The sequence below is a fragment of the Lepidochelys kempii genome, chromosome 1 (genome assembly GCF_965140265.1).
Source record: "Lepidochelys kempii isolate rLepKem1 chromosome 1, rLepKem1.hap2, whole genome shotgun sequence".
In the NCBI taxonomy this organism is placed as follows: Eukaryota; Metazoa; Chordata; order Testudines; family Cheloniidae; genus Lepidochelys; species Lepidochelys kempii.
In genome coordinates, this window is record NC_133256.1 from 60784531 (window position 1) to 60799139 (window position 14609).

The 14609-nt window shown below is 40.0% G+C and overlaps 1 protein-coding gene across 19 annotated transcripts in view; it reads left to right on the forward strand.

The window, feature by feature from the left end:
* ENOX1 (ecto-NOX disulfide-thiol exchanger 1) overlaps window positions 1-14609 on the forward strand; it is a 503910-nt gene that overhangs the window by 382892 nt on the left and 106409 nt on the right. For all 19 annotated transcript variants that reach the window (XR_012159113.1, XR_012159112.1, XM_073345396.1 and 16 more), the window contains one exon: window positions 11189-11401. Coding sequence is in view for 17 of the 19 variants with exons in the window: in XM_073345396.1 (XP_073201497.1) it covers window positions 11189-11401 (213 nt within the window). In the remaining 2 variants the exon portion in view is untranslated. The remainder of the gene's footprint in view (window positions 1-11188; window positions 11402-14609) is intronic.

Here is a 14609-nt window from a genome sequence, read left to right on the forward strand (position 1 = left end):
ACTTCTTAACATAACTAGTGTAACTGAAAAATCCATTTTTCTCCTATAAAACAGCTTTCTGTTGCAATGCTACTTGGCAGGCATGCAGGGTATTCAAAATATTTGTTTGCCACATTTTCAATAGAGGCCAGAATTGCCATTTAAGAGACCAGTATGTGAAAAGGTCTTCCAAGAAATGCTCAAGGTGCCCTTCAGAATATGACTGAGAAGTTCTTTGACTCCCTTGTTTTTGTTTATCAAGAAGAGAGAATTTGAGCTGTTTTCAAATACAACTACTAGTTTCACCAGCACTGTTTCACCACTTTAAGATTTAAACTGCCTTCATTGAAAGATATGGCAATTCCAATGAAAGCTTGCCCTATCTTGCCCTAGTGCTATGAAGAGATTTCAAAGACTGCTGCAGTAATCAATTCTTTTTTGCTTGTATGGGTCTTTGTTGAAAATCAGGGCCTCTCTGCCTTGCCATAAGAAGTTCAAAACGGCTGCAAACACTTTGCCATTACCATTATGCACTCTTTCAAAGACAATATCCAGATTTGTAGTCTAGTCCTGTCACTACTAAATTTTTGTCCTCTGGTTTATCTGCTCCTATAGCATCTAAAACAGTAAACTGTTCCATGTTCAAAGATACATGGTCGGATTGTTCTCCGCACTACCCTCCCCTTCACATGACTCTAACGGTGCAAAAGGGCCATAAGATCAGTGTAATTTATTCCCACTTCAAAATCCCTTTACACTGCCACAGCAATGTTAAGAGGCGCTACTGCAAATCAAATGCCAGCTTTTAGACTTCAGGCATGGCTTGAGATAGGGCTGCTGAATCTACACTTTGGTTTTCTGTGCTTGCTCCTTCATGGCATCTACTAATGCCAGAGTGATGGACATATCCCACCTTGTGTCCTATTTTGAGGGGCAAAAGTGGTACTACTCTACTCAAACTGTGTCCACAGTTTATAATCCCAAGCTCCTGTCATGTCACTAGAGTTACTGGGTGAGTCTACTAAACTGATAAGCAGTGAAGTAGTTAACAATCCTGATAATAAAAGTGACATCTTTAGGCTGTAGAGTTAGCCTATTTTGATGAAAAGGAGCAGGCACCCATATGGTTCCACAAAAGCAGAGGTATGAGAGGGGACATTGTCTGACCTTCATTTCCAGTCCTATATCAGTTCATGTTTGGAATTAGATCCCTTTGGAATAAACATAAAGGCTAGGAAAAATATTTTTAAAATTCAAGTTTAAATTATGCAGAAACTCATGCATCTACCAAGGGAGAGATCCAGTAAAGAGACCACTATGATCCAGCTCAATCAATCACTGTCTCTATTTGCATGCTAGCACAGACAGTGAATAACATTTTTCTTTTAGAGATCCTCAGAGCCCTGAAAATGCCACTTCCCACTTTCTTTTCCCTGCAAAACTTTCCTGCTGGCAATGAAGGCTGGACATTTTTATTTCTGCAGTATGCCTGATGTTAACCAGTACTTGCTTTGATCAGAAGGAATTTCAAAGAGTTTCCTCTCTCTAAGTGCCAATGTTGCCTTCAATTCATCTGTCTATCTGTCTGGTCAGTTTTCACCATGGCGTCTAAGTGTAACATCTAGCATCTGACACGTTGCTAACATCTTGTGGCTGGTAAACCAGGGTCTGAGCTCAGGGGTCAAATTTGCTGCCACAAAACTAAGATTGGTTGCTTACACTTTTCCTGCACTGCTCTACACTGATAGTGGCAGTATACAGAGATACTTCTTGCTCTGGTGACAAGTTCATTTGCATCCTTTTTTTTTTTTAAAGCCTTGATCACAGCCTGAGCCAACATGGATAGAACCCATATATACCACAGTAACAGCCTTTGCTAAGGCATTTATTATGTTGGCAATATCTGTCACAAAGAAACAAACTTTAATCTGGTTGTCAGAATCCTGTGTAATGTATGTAGCCCTTTTCCCTGGGGCCAACACATGAGAAGATCTGAGATTTGAACAAGAGTGAAAGCAGGGGCAGGATTACTAGAATGAAATGAGTGTCAAAGTGCTGACATTGATAGACAAGGGGATGAAGAATGTATGCTCATCCATATGTCCAAGGTATGATAAAATATCCAGACCTGAGGTGGTTTGATGAAATTTTCAACCCCCTTTCTGAGGCACACTCACGCATCCTAGGTAGCAGTCCATGTCTTTGCTAAAATGTGGTAACAAGTTGGCATATAGTTAAGGAAATCATGCATTTCTACACTGGACTGTGACTGTAGATCAGAATCTATCATAAGAGGGTATTTGGGATTGTGGTGGGCCTGGTACCACACTACCCCTTTGTGGCAGGGGTGGGATGGGGTGTCAGAACCTCACCACTCACAAGATCACATGCCCGCCTCTCTGTGGGCAGCCGGTTGCGGCCTAATGGCCTCCCTCCACACAATCACCCCTTGGTCAGGGTAGTGCAGCCTAGCATCCAGAGTCCATGTAACTCACCCCCAGCGTCAGGGCAGTGTGGCCCAATGGCCAGGGTCCACATAACTAGCTCCTTGCATGGGAACAATGCAGCCTAATGGCCAGAGTTCATACAATCCCCCTCGCAAGCAGAGTAGTGCAGCCTAGCAGCCAGAGTCCATAGGATTCCCACGGTGCGGGGGGGAGGGATGGGAGGGAAACCAGGCCCACCCTCTCCACCAGGTCCCAACCCAGGGCGCTGGTAGTGGCAAGTTCCCCTTGCCACCAGCTCGGCAGGTATCCACCTGCAACACACCAAGCATCTGTGTGGCTCTAATGCTGTTTGCCTCTAAAGTTCCCCTGGGTCAGTTCCTACTATAAACACCAGGTTCTCCACTTTGGGTGGTCCTCCAGTCTGTTCCCTTCCTGTGACATACTCCATCAGAGTATCAGGGTGCACCCCGGCTTGGCTGGCCTCCGCATCCTGGTGCACCAGCTATCCCTCCTCAGGAGCTGGCATTGTGCTTCCTTCCCCTCTAGTAGTCAGCCCAGACTGAACAGCTCTGCAGGCTTTTATACCATGCTCCAGTTGGAGCATGCCCAGCAGAGCTTCTGGGGCGTGGCTTCCTCTGCTAGGAAGGAAGGGTTAACCCCTGCGGTACCAGTGCGGGGCCACTCTGCCCTGTCACAGGGATACACTACATATTTTAGCAAGAACAACAGAAAATTATGTCATCAGATAGTGTATTATGAAAATGGCTAGCATAACTACTTGTTTGTTGTACCTCTTTTCCCTGGTCTATATCTTTTAGATTTTGAGATCTCATCACATTATAGGTGCTACTAGAAATAAATAATTAATAATCAATCCTCCCAATCAGATGTATTGTTGCTGCATAAAAAGATATGATGATAGATATTTGGGACCAAATTTTCATGCATGCGTATGACTCTTCATGCAATTTTGTGCCCACAACAATGAAGTCCCAGCTAAAGATAGGCTCAGTATGTTGACCTTCTTTCTTTATTTGGATGCTGCTCTAACAGGTACATTGGAACAAATCATTTTAATCTGTATGCATATGACATTTAGGTTCCAAAGTGGAGCTTTGAACACCATGAGACTCCTAATTCAAGTTCATCTGTACCTAATAGTATCATCTTCACAAAACACTTATAGCAAATAGGCCATTTTAAAATACTGTGTCTGTCTTATTTGCTGCAGGTAGTCAAGCAGTCTGACTGTCTAATGAAGGCATCTCACCAAATCTCAATATCTGCTTTAAAATATTTTATAGAAAGGGAACATAAACATCTGTAAGACATGAACATTATTCTATTATTTACCTCCCTTTTAAATGTAGTGTCTTATTCTGAGCACAGCAAAGGAATCCACCTGCTTTTCCATTTAAAAAAAATATACTTTGCAAAATTCAGAAGCTGCATCTATGCCAGTTACTGCATTATCCCCCTGAAGAGAGAACAGATTGGAAATTTAAATAAATAGATGGCAGTTATAGTAGCATGAACTAACTGGGGACGCATCTACTGCAAGATTCAGGTAACATCAAGCTTGTCAATCTCAGCCTTTGAACATAGTTAGAAATATAAAAAAATATTTAATTGCTTGCAAAATAGGATATTTTACTGAGAAGAAATCCACTCTGTTTTCATTATAATTCCATACTTCAAGCTAGACTTTTAAGCCTTGCAGAAGTGGTGCAGTTAGCCAAAGGGGGAACCTAATGAAGTTTAATGTAGTAGAGACCAAAATTAATGCATCAGAAAGGAAGTCAGTTCCGAGCTCCTTCTAATGAAACTGCAGAGTGTCTAATGTAGTTGCTACTGAAATAATTGTGAGGCATTTTTGCATCCTATTCTTAATTATTATATTCCATACAAAGAATATAATAGGTTTCAGCATTTTTATATCAAATCTGTTCACTCACCATTCCTGTGTTTATTTCAGAGTTTTTCCCTTCCTTATTCCATATGCCATTGGCATCTGTTGTGAGACATATATCTGGCTAGATTTAGGGGTGACCAGCAGGAGCTGTTGTGAGAGCAATGTTGCCTTTTGATACTGAAATTTAGGGTGCACTCAGCTATCAATGGCTGGGTAACCCAATTCCCTGGATACTCAGTACGCCTAAAATAAAATTACATTTATTAAGTGTGTTCTGAGTGTGGTCCTGACTCACATGATCCATATTACATCAAAGGGAATTTAAAAATGTTAATGCAACATAGCTGATTAAATGTACAGCACTGCCAAATTACTCAGTTATAACTGACTAGGAAACTTCAGTTCACGGATCTAAAAGTTTGTAGTACGACTTTGAGAAATAGGGAGGAAACTCAATAATCTCATAATTACATTTTATTGGAAATAATAGCATCAGCAGAACAAGATAATGAATTTCTGTATGTAGCACAGAACACCCACCTACGGAAGGATCCTCTGTGATTTGAATTTGGAAGAGATTGATTAGACAGTTTGGAACGATTACATTTGGGATATCTTTTAGTAAGTATATTTTTAAATTTTTAGTTTCAGCCACAATATGTTATTATGTAAAAAGTTTCCTGGATATAATATATAGTTAAGATTATTCAAGAAAAGCTAAGATGGATGATTAATCATTCTTTAAAGTAACCCTTTGGCACTGAGAATTGGGATTCCCTGATGCCAACTTATTATGCAATGCCATAAGGTTTAAAATGCTCTTAATTCCAAAATGGCCAGACAGATGTCTGAAGTATGACACAGTTATATACAGTATATGAGCAGAAAAAAACAAGATTTTAATAAACTTAAGACTTAGGTTTCTAGATCAGTGGCGTACATTGTCTGCAGAAGAGGAGCTTAAGATAAGAGGAACATGGGGCATAAATCAGGTACCAAACGCAGTGTATGATGGGAAGTAAATTATTTCTGGTGCGTGGAGGATGAGGATTGAGTCTGTTGATGAATAGGGTTATTAAACCTCTACCCTAGCCTGACTCACCTGCATAAATCATGTATTTTGACTTTCTTTTACATGGGCTCAAACTATTACATTTTAGAAATATAAATTACAGGTAGATAAATGACCAAGATAACATAACACATCAATGGCAAACCAAGCCAATGAATAGGTAGCATACCTCCCTTCCCCCTCCGGACCATTTGGCATATTAAGGCAGGTCCCCAGTGCTGTCTAAGTTATTGGCAGGGGCTTTGGCAGCCTCAGAGCAGCCCAGACTCTGGACAACAAGCTGGATGCCATAGCCCCTTTCCCCTGGGTGCAAGTCCAGTGGTGTGCTTGTTAGAGGTGCAGCAAAGATTCTCACCCTAGAATAGAGTACTATAAATAAGGAAATGACAGGAACATTAGAGTGTCTGAAAGCCTCTCTCCAGCATGATCAGAGTATCAGTCTGTCACCATAAAATGGGTAAGATTATAAGAACTATGGCCCAGATCCTGCCAGTGCTTATTCACAGGCTTAACTTTGCTGAGATGAGTACTCATGAAATTTCAGATTATGCCGGGGCAAATTCTGCCCACAGCTACAACAGTGTAAACTGGAGAAACTCTATTTACTGAAAGTAGGATTTTTTTTTAATTTATGTCTCTGCAATGGTTCTTAGAGTACCCAGCACCTTGTTATCCGCCTGCCTCCAGCAAGAGGAAGCCTTTCTTGTGGTAGCTGGGTGTCAGCTCCCTGGCACCACTAGATCTTCAGCCACTCAAACACTCTCCTCTAGGCTTATGTCAGCCTTTCCTTCGCCATGTACATTAATAATAGGTTCACTCTAGTCCCTGAATCCCTTGGAATCATTTCCCCTGTAATATCTAGCTCCTAATACTGGCCACTCACAGAAATTCGAGATCCTCTTCACCCAAAGGTGAAGCATACCCCAATTTACCAGTTTTACCTGAAACCACTGCTCCTGTAAACCATACAGCTCTTGTGAGCACTTACAATAAAACAAAAGAAAGTTTATTTAAGAAATAATGAAGATTTAACTAGACACAAGAAAGAGTGGTGGAAACAAGTGGTTCCAATACACAACAAAATCGTAAAACATGAACCTGAGCCTACACTTATCAATAATTATGTTTCCTAGCTAATGAAGTAGACTGTCCCCCAAAGTTCAGTCTGTTGCAGAGGTGACTATTTTTCAAGAGACAGGATCCAAATATTTGTGAAAGCACGCTGGGGGGTTTTCTCAGTGAATGGATCCAGAGTGCCTTTCCTTACATTCTGTTATATTGAAAATAGCCCTTTGTTTCTATTCACAGGCAGTACAAACCCCTGTGTTCTTATAGAGCTTCTCTTCTACCTTTAAGTGGTTTCAATTGTCCTTGTCTCTGATGGCTTTCCATTGACTGTTCTGGAATGTGTCAAGGGAGACAATTGATTTTTGCATTACCTCACCAACTGACTAATGAGGGGTGTCAACTCCCTTTTGCTTAAATAGTTAATCATCAAGTAAAGTTACATCCTGGTGACTAATTTCTATTCCAAGTCTATAAAGCATACTTTAATACGTTATTCTGTAGATATTGTCCATGTTTACAGCTCACAATGATTATGAGTCTTGACAAAGTTATGAGCTTTCTTAGATACATTACATGTTACTCTTATGGATAAATATCCTGTAAGACATGTTTGATGTAGTGAGTTTGTCAAGTCTGAGGAGAGAGCTGTTTGCAAAGAAAGGGGGCGCACTGCCAATGGATGTCTGTATCACAGCTTCTCATGTTCTATTTTGAGGCAACCCCAGCAGTAGCTGGTGAAAGTTTATGGGATGTTTAGAGCTGATCAAAAACAAGAAGAAAGATTTAAAAATGTTCATCAACAATTGTTTCTCATTTTTCATATAAATATTGCTATGGAAATTTTCAGTCAGCTCTGGGAATCATTTTCTTTTCTTTATTTTTCCTATCATCTCGCTTTTGAGCTAGGATGTAAGTGCCAACTATTTTCACCTGACATACAAAGAATTTTAAAATATCTTATCTCTGGAGACCTGAATGAGTGTGTCCAGAAAAAGACACCTAAACATTTCTAGCAATTGACACCAGGCTAGCTGTCATCAGAAGACTGATAGCATTTAAAAGATACACATCACTACTTTCAATACAACTGAAAGCCTGTGCATGAGTACCTTGTAGGTTTGTATAATTGATGTACTGTCATCAGAGGCATAATTTGTCTAAATGCACTTTAACTTTGGAGACCACATTTAAGTGCAAGAAAATACTTCAATATATGGTATATTTTAATGGAACGATTATATAAAGAAACATACCTAAGAGCACGTATTTAAACAGTGCTCCGTATTTTTGTTGTTGTACCTCTGAGGTGATACTTGTGAACAGAATTAGTTTCTGTCTAAACGAATGACTTTAAAAAGACTGCAATCCAAACCCTGTTTAAATTAGATTTTCTTGTTTTTGTTTTCTCTGGTGGAGAAAACTTTCTACTAAATAAGAATTTACATCAGGTATTGAAAGGTGGTTCTCCAAGTGAACTGGGAATTGCTCAGAAAGAGTTACACTGTGTTCTGGATGAAGAAAATTAATTAAATTAGAGTTGCAATTTGTCAGTAACTGGGTAGTGGAATCATGGATTTGAAAAGTTAGGAATGTAGATGAAATTAGGAATTTTTGAACCTGTAGAGAAAACCTGTTATTAACTAATGTAGTTCTGCTGTGAATGTACTACCCTCTAACGTTTATTAAATTATTAGAAAAATATATCTCCTAATTATGCAACTAGTAAAGTTTCTGATGTTTAATACTGAACATATTTTATTACATAACATATTTTCTGTTTGTGAAGAACCATCAATTTGCAGGCCCCTACAGCTCATTGAGATCGGGGTGTGTTAAAACAGGTTTTCAGTAAATATACGGGTGAGGGAGCAGGGCAGTTAATGGATTGAAGCTGTTTCACAAAAAGAGGGTACATTTATGAACATCTTCTGTGGCCCCCAACTGTGCTTAATAAAAACAAAAGAGGGGTATTTTCATTTATTGTAGGCTCAAAAGCAAAATGGCGTGCACTGGCATGCTGCGCAGAGATTAAAGTAAGAGCAAATGGGAAAATAGTTCTGCAAAACTGCTTTTTAAAAAGTGCATCTAAACTAAATATTTTTGTTCAATTCTGCAGACTGCTTATTCAGAAGTCATACTTGGGTTAGGCAGCTTCTGTGCACCATTTCTCTTAATTTTTCTGTCTGTATTCTTAACCTAACTAGGATAAGATAATTTATTGTAAATGCTATTTTAATATAGGGTCTCACCTGAATGCTAAATTATGAGGGGTAAGATCTGCTGATATCTACAAGGAAAAAAGAGAAGAATCTATTCAATTCCATATACCTTATGTTCAACGTCAGCTGAATTTCCAGAGTTAACAAGCTAGTATTGTCCACAAAATCATGTAGCTTCATGATATTCCTTTATTGTGTAATTGGATTTTAAGACTATGCATGTAAACATTTACAGAAATGATTGCAGGTTATTCTCTATTGACTATATTGTAATTTCAGTAAACACTCTGCTGTAGGGAAGAAATCGTTGTTCCGTTGAAGTCACCGGCAAAACTCCCATTGATTTCAATAGGATAAGGATTTCATCCTAGCTCAGAGGTCCTCAACGCAGTGGTTTCTGAGCTGAATTGAAGCTATCTCAGAATTTTATGAAGAGCTCTTTTAAGGTCTACATGTCTGGTGAGCTTCACTCATGAGAGTGAACTAAGTGCTGGCAGGTACATGTATGTGTATCACAGGTAGAACTGGTAGGTGGCCCCTGCAGGCAAAAGTGGGACAGAGAAAGAGGAGACCACCATTTCTTTTCTTCTCAATAGCCACAAAATAAGTGAAAGAGAATGAGTGTATGGCCCTGTGTGGACGCAAAGTCACAACACACACACAACACAATGCAAATATCAAACATTGTGATGCTTTTATTTTGTGGATTTCTGGGAGTCTCTCAAATGCAAAAAGTCTATCCAGCTGGTAGAGGTTGAATCCAGCTGTTGTAGGTGACAGCATGGTTCAGTGAATGGGGGGCTGAACTAAGAGTCTAGAGACCTGGGGTCTATTTCTAAATCTGCCACGACCTGCTGCATGACTGCAGGCAACTCACTGTACCTCTCTGGATCTTAGGTCCCTATATTCTTTCTATCGTGATTTGTGATCTAGAATAAATAGTCCTGTATAACATAATTATTATTATTTATTTTATTATTTCTTACAGATAGATTGTGTTACCTTACAAAACAATTTTAAAAAATTGCCAGATCTCTCCATGTCATTGGCTGGTTTTAATATTTTCACATATTCATTTCAAATGGCATTGGGCAAAATGTCTGCTTCCTTCCATCCAGAACAGTAGATATTTATGCAGCAGGGGAGACATACTAATAATTTAAAATATATGAAGAAGTAAACACCAAGCATCAGGATGAATTATTCAGTAAATGGACAAAATCAGAAAAAAAAATGCATGTAGGCTGAATTGTAAGGAAGTTTTATTTCACAGTTTACTGGACTTCACTATAAGACTCTCTTGAGGAAGAGGTGGAAGAATCATCCCAGGAGATCTTCATTAAAAAAAGTATTAGATGAAGTACTAGAAAATATACTGTAGGATGAAATTTTGCACTGGAAGGATTAGCGAGCAAGATGGCCTAGTAGATATTTTCCAACTCTAATTTGCATCCCAATTCTTCTGCTTTTACTGGTGGTGAGTAGCACTCTTGCTAGTCTCCTTGAAGCCACTGAGAAGCCTTGCATGAGTAAATTACTCATTTTAAGTAATGATGACAGATTCAGGCCCTTTATCATTATAATACTTGGGTTGGTCTGGTTTGGTGGTTGAGGTTCTATTTTATACAACCTCACAAAAACATAAGAATGACCATACTGGGTCAGACCAATGGTCCATTTACCCCAGTATCCTGTCTTCTGACAGTAGCCAGGGCCAGATGCTTCAAAGGGAATGAAAAGAGTAGGGCCACTATCAAGTGATCCATCCTCTGTCCTCCAGACTCAGCATCTGACAATCAGAGGATCTAAATGTCTAGTGTACATAAAATGCTTCTCCATTCTCTGTTTCTTGATGATCATAAAGTTCAGTCATTATCCAGTAATAGGTGCAAGTAGAGGAACTAAGTGTAGTGGGGGGTCTGTGTCACTGGAAGATTCTGAGTGGATGTATTGATCTGCAGATCTAAGCCCTGTGTTTTGACAAGACCCGCAGAATGCAGAATTTTTATTGTAGACAAATGTATTATTTATTTGCCCAGCTCGAGGTCTTTGGGAATATGTACAAATCTTTAAATGCACAATAGTAAAGGCCAATCAATATGGCCACAAAATGTAGGTATTCCCTGATGTAACTGAAACATCATGCTATAGCCTCCCACATTAAATCCCTTCCCGAGTTTAATGCATCTAGCTCCTCACACACACACCCTTCCCATTTCTTTAGTGCATGTGAAAATTAGGCCACGTTTTTTTTTCAAGGAAGAGAACTATTATAATCACTAGAAGACAGGCTTTGGATGACAATTTATGGAGCTTCATATGATAGCATCAGCTCCCCAGATCTGGTGGAACAATAGACCAAAAAGTGTAACCCAATGTGATACAGTGTAAGCACAACTGATGAGTATTTTAATGTGGCGTAGCACAGAAATTGTATCCTTCCTGGGATATTTATATCTGTAGTTTAAAACCTGTGGTTTGACTGTTCTAGATGACAACAAATTTTCAGAGGCCATCACAGTGCTGCTTACCTGGATTGAGCGAGGTGAGGTGAATCGTCGCTCTGCAAATCAATTCTATTCAATGGTGCAGTCAGCAAATAGTCATGTTCGCCGACTTATGAATGAGAAAGCCACTCATGAGCAAGAAATGGAACAAGCCAAGGAGAGTTTTAAAAATGCCTTAACAGGGATCCTCACTCAATGTAAGTAACTCTTTTTTGTCCAGTGTTGTTGTTGTGATTGTGGTAGTGGTGGTGTGTTTTGTGTGTTCGGGGGTAAGTAGTTATGATAAAGTCACATTCTACTTCATATCCTATTTCATACGCTATAGCAATTTGGAGGAACAAGGACCATTCCTAAGAGCTTATTTCTCAAGGTGAGCAAAGTTTCAGAAGTTTTTCCATTAATAGATTGAGACATACTGTAGGATCCATAATGTTTCAGGAAACTGACCAGACAAAAGTATCCCTAATTTGGAACAGAGAAAGATCATGCTTTACCTGGAGTGCAATGATCTCTTATCTGTGAGTTGTAGAGATAAGGAATTCTAGTTATCTTTGATACCTACAGAATAGAGAACAATCAGAGTATACTTTTAGATTGAGGTTAGGTAAAAATAAGTTATAGAAATGAACACCTTTCAGGGGGTTTATAAATAGTGTGTCAAGGCCACCCCCACAGTAAAGGAACTCTCTGCACCGCTCCGTTGATATTCTGCCAGCATTTATTTGGCAGGTAAAGTGTCTAAAATATTTAGTGCTGGTGATTTTTCCCTGTACAGAAATATAATCAATCAACTCACCTTAATGGGGTTCCCTCATAAAACAATAATCAGGATAATTGCCTAGGGCCCTTTAAAACAATTGTACTTCATTTATGCAGGATTTTAATATGTATAATGCGTCCCCATAATCTTTGTTTTTGATTCATTCCATCTGTACCCAATCCACATGGAAAAAGGCTAGATTCCAATTACCCAAAGTTCCTCAAATAATGGATCTAATTATAGTCACAAAGATGCATCCTGCTTAAGCGTACAAGACAAAAAAAATTAAGAAATTTTTTCAGTCTGAGACCAATATGCTTGTTGCACTTTTGTGTCTTAATTATGTCTTTGGTATTTACATATACATTAACTATATGTATCATAAACACTGTGGGATCATGCTAAAAGATGGAGTTATTATCTGAGGACATGTGTGCAGTGGGTGAGTTTTCAAGATCAGTTAATACCCATGGTAGTTTGGATAGGCAGATCATGTTACATCTCAGTGACTGAGAAATAATATGTGAGGAAAAGGAAAGTGGGCACCGCCACGGCCATGTTGTTCTGGTCACACCAGGTTTCCAAAACTTACATGTACAACAGCTGGTTATAGTATTTAAAAATGTCTTCTTCAGCAGGGTTAAAAATCACCTATTGCCAGCAGTCTGCACCTTAGTTAATTCCATCTAAATAATCCTGTTCATCACCAACTATTGTGGAACATCTGTCACTGGTGACAGATTGAGAGCCTTGTAGTTGCAGGCTATGTCTACACTACAAACTTTGGTCGATGAAAATTACGTCGGCATAAAGCCCCCGCAATTAGTATATCACTTGTGTGCATACATATTTGGCTCCTTGTGTTGGCAGTGCATGTACTCACCAGCAGCGCTTATATCAATGCACAGTGCAGTGCACCATAGCTAGGTATCCCAGTGTGCAAAGGGAAGTTTTGGCTATGCATTGTGGCGCAGAAACGGGTCGTGAGAGCAAGGAGTCAACTTCCCAATGTGCAACTCTCTCCATCCCAAAATATCATCTATATCCCATAATTTCTTTGCCTCTTTTCAAAATCCCCCAAACCCATGCAGCCCTCCTTGCTGTCCACCATCTCTGACAGAAGCATGGAGCCTGCACAGCTCTGCACTATTGTTGTGAGCGTTGCAAGCACAGAACACACAATCCTCTGGTAGTTGGAGGACAGATTGCTGAGGGACATAACAAGAACCAGCTCAAGGTTGGTGGTGGTGGAGCAGCTGCAGATGGGGAAGGGTCACTTATGGTCCCAAGAAATGAGCACTGACTGGTGGGATCACATCGTAAAGCAGGCTTGAGATGATGAGCAGTGGCTGCAGAACTTTCAGATGCACAAGGACACATTCCTGGATATGTGTGCCGAGCTTGCCCCAACCCTCTAGCTCAGGGACAACAAAATGAGAGCTTCACTGACAGTGGAGAAGTGAGTCATGATTGCACTGTGGAAACTTGCAAAGCCAGATTGCTGCCAGTCAGCGGGGAATCATTTAGGAAAATTCACTGTGGCAGCTGTCATCAAGTGTGCAGGGCCATTAATTGCCTCTTGTTATGCAGGAATGTGACTCTCAGCAACGTGCAGGACATAGTGGCTGGATTTGCAGCAGCATGATTCCTGAACTGCATTGGAGCAATAGTTGCCTTGCCTATCCCTATTTTGGTAGACCACCATGCCACAGCGTGACATCAACAGAAAGGGCTAATTTTGTATGGTTATGCAAACATTGGTGGATCACTGGGGAAGCATCACTGTGGGCTGGTCAGGGAAGGTGCATAACACAGTGCTGTTCAGAAAGCTACAAGCAGGGACTTTCTTTGCTGACTGGTGGATTACCACTGATGATGTTGAAACACTAATAGTGATCCTGGGGGACCCAGCCTACCCTCAGTTCCCGTGAAGCTATATACTGGCCACCTCGGCAGCACCAAGTAGAGATTCAACTAGCAGCTCAGCAGGTGCAGAATGACAGTTGAATGTGCTTTTGGCAGATTGAAGGGACATTGACGTTATTTACTCACGAGATTGGATCTCAGTGAGAAAAATATCCCACTGTTATAGCTGTCTGCTGTGTCCTGCATAATATCTGCGAACCAAAGAGAGAAAACATTTCCACTGGGGTCGAGTGCAGAGGTGGAGCAGCTGTCTGCTGAGTTGGAACAGCCAGATACAAGTGCTATTAAAAGAGTTTAACGCAGAGCTATATGGCTCAGGGAGACTTTGAAGGAGCAGTTTAACAGTGAGCCACAGTAATGCATTGTGGTGTACTGTGCTCTACCTGGCTCTGCTATTTTTGGCCAGTTAGGAACTGTGTGGTGCTTGGTGTACATCTATGAATGTAACACCGTCAATGCACCTATTCATTTTGTTTGTTACGGATCCTATGAGTTGTGTCACACAGTACAGTAACCAGTAAGTGGGTGCTCTCAGAACCGCTAGGCATTCTACAGCATATGTTGTGAACTAATAAAGATGAATTATGTTCCAAACAATAGAATTTTATTTGTAACAAAATCAGTGAAAAGAAAAATCCATACAATTTTAAAGTAAATACACTGAAAACTTAATAAATTAATAGAACAGAACTTTACACGGGGAAAGAGCATTCATGTAC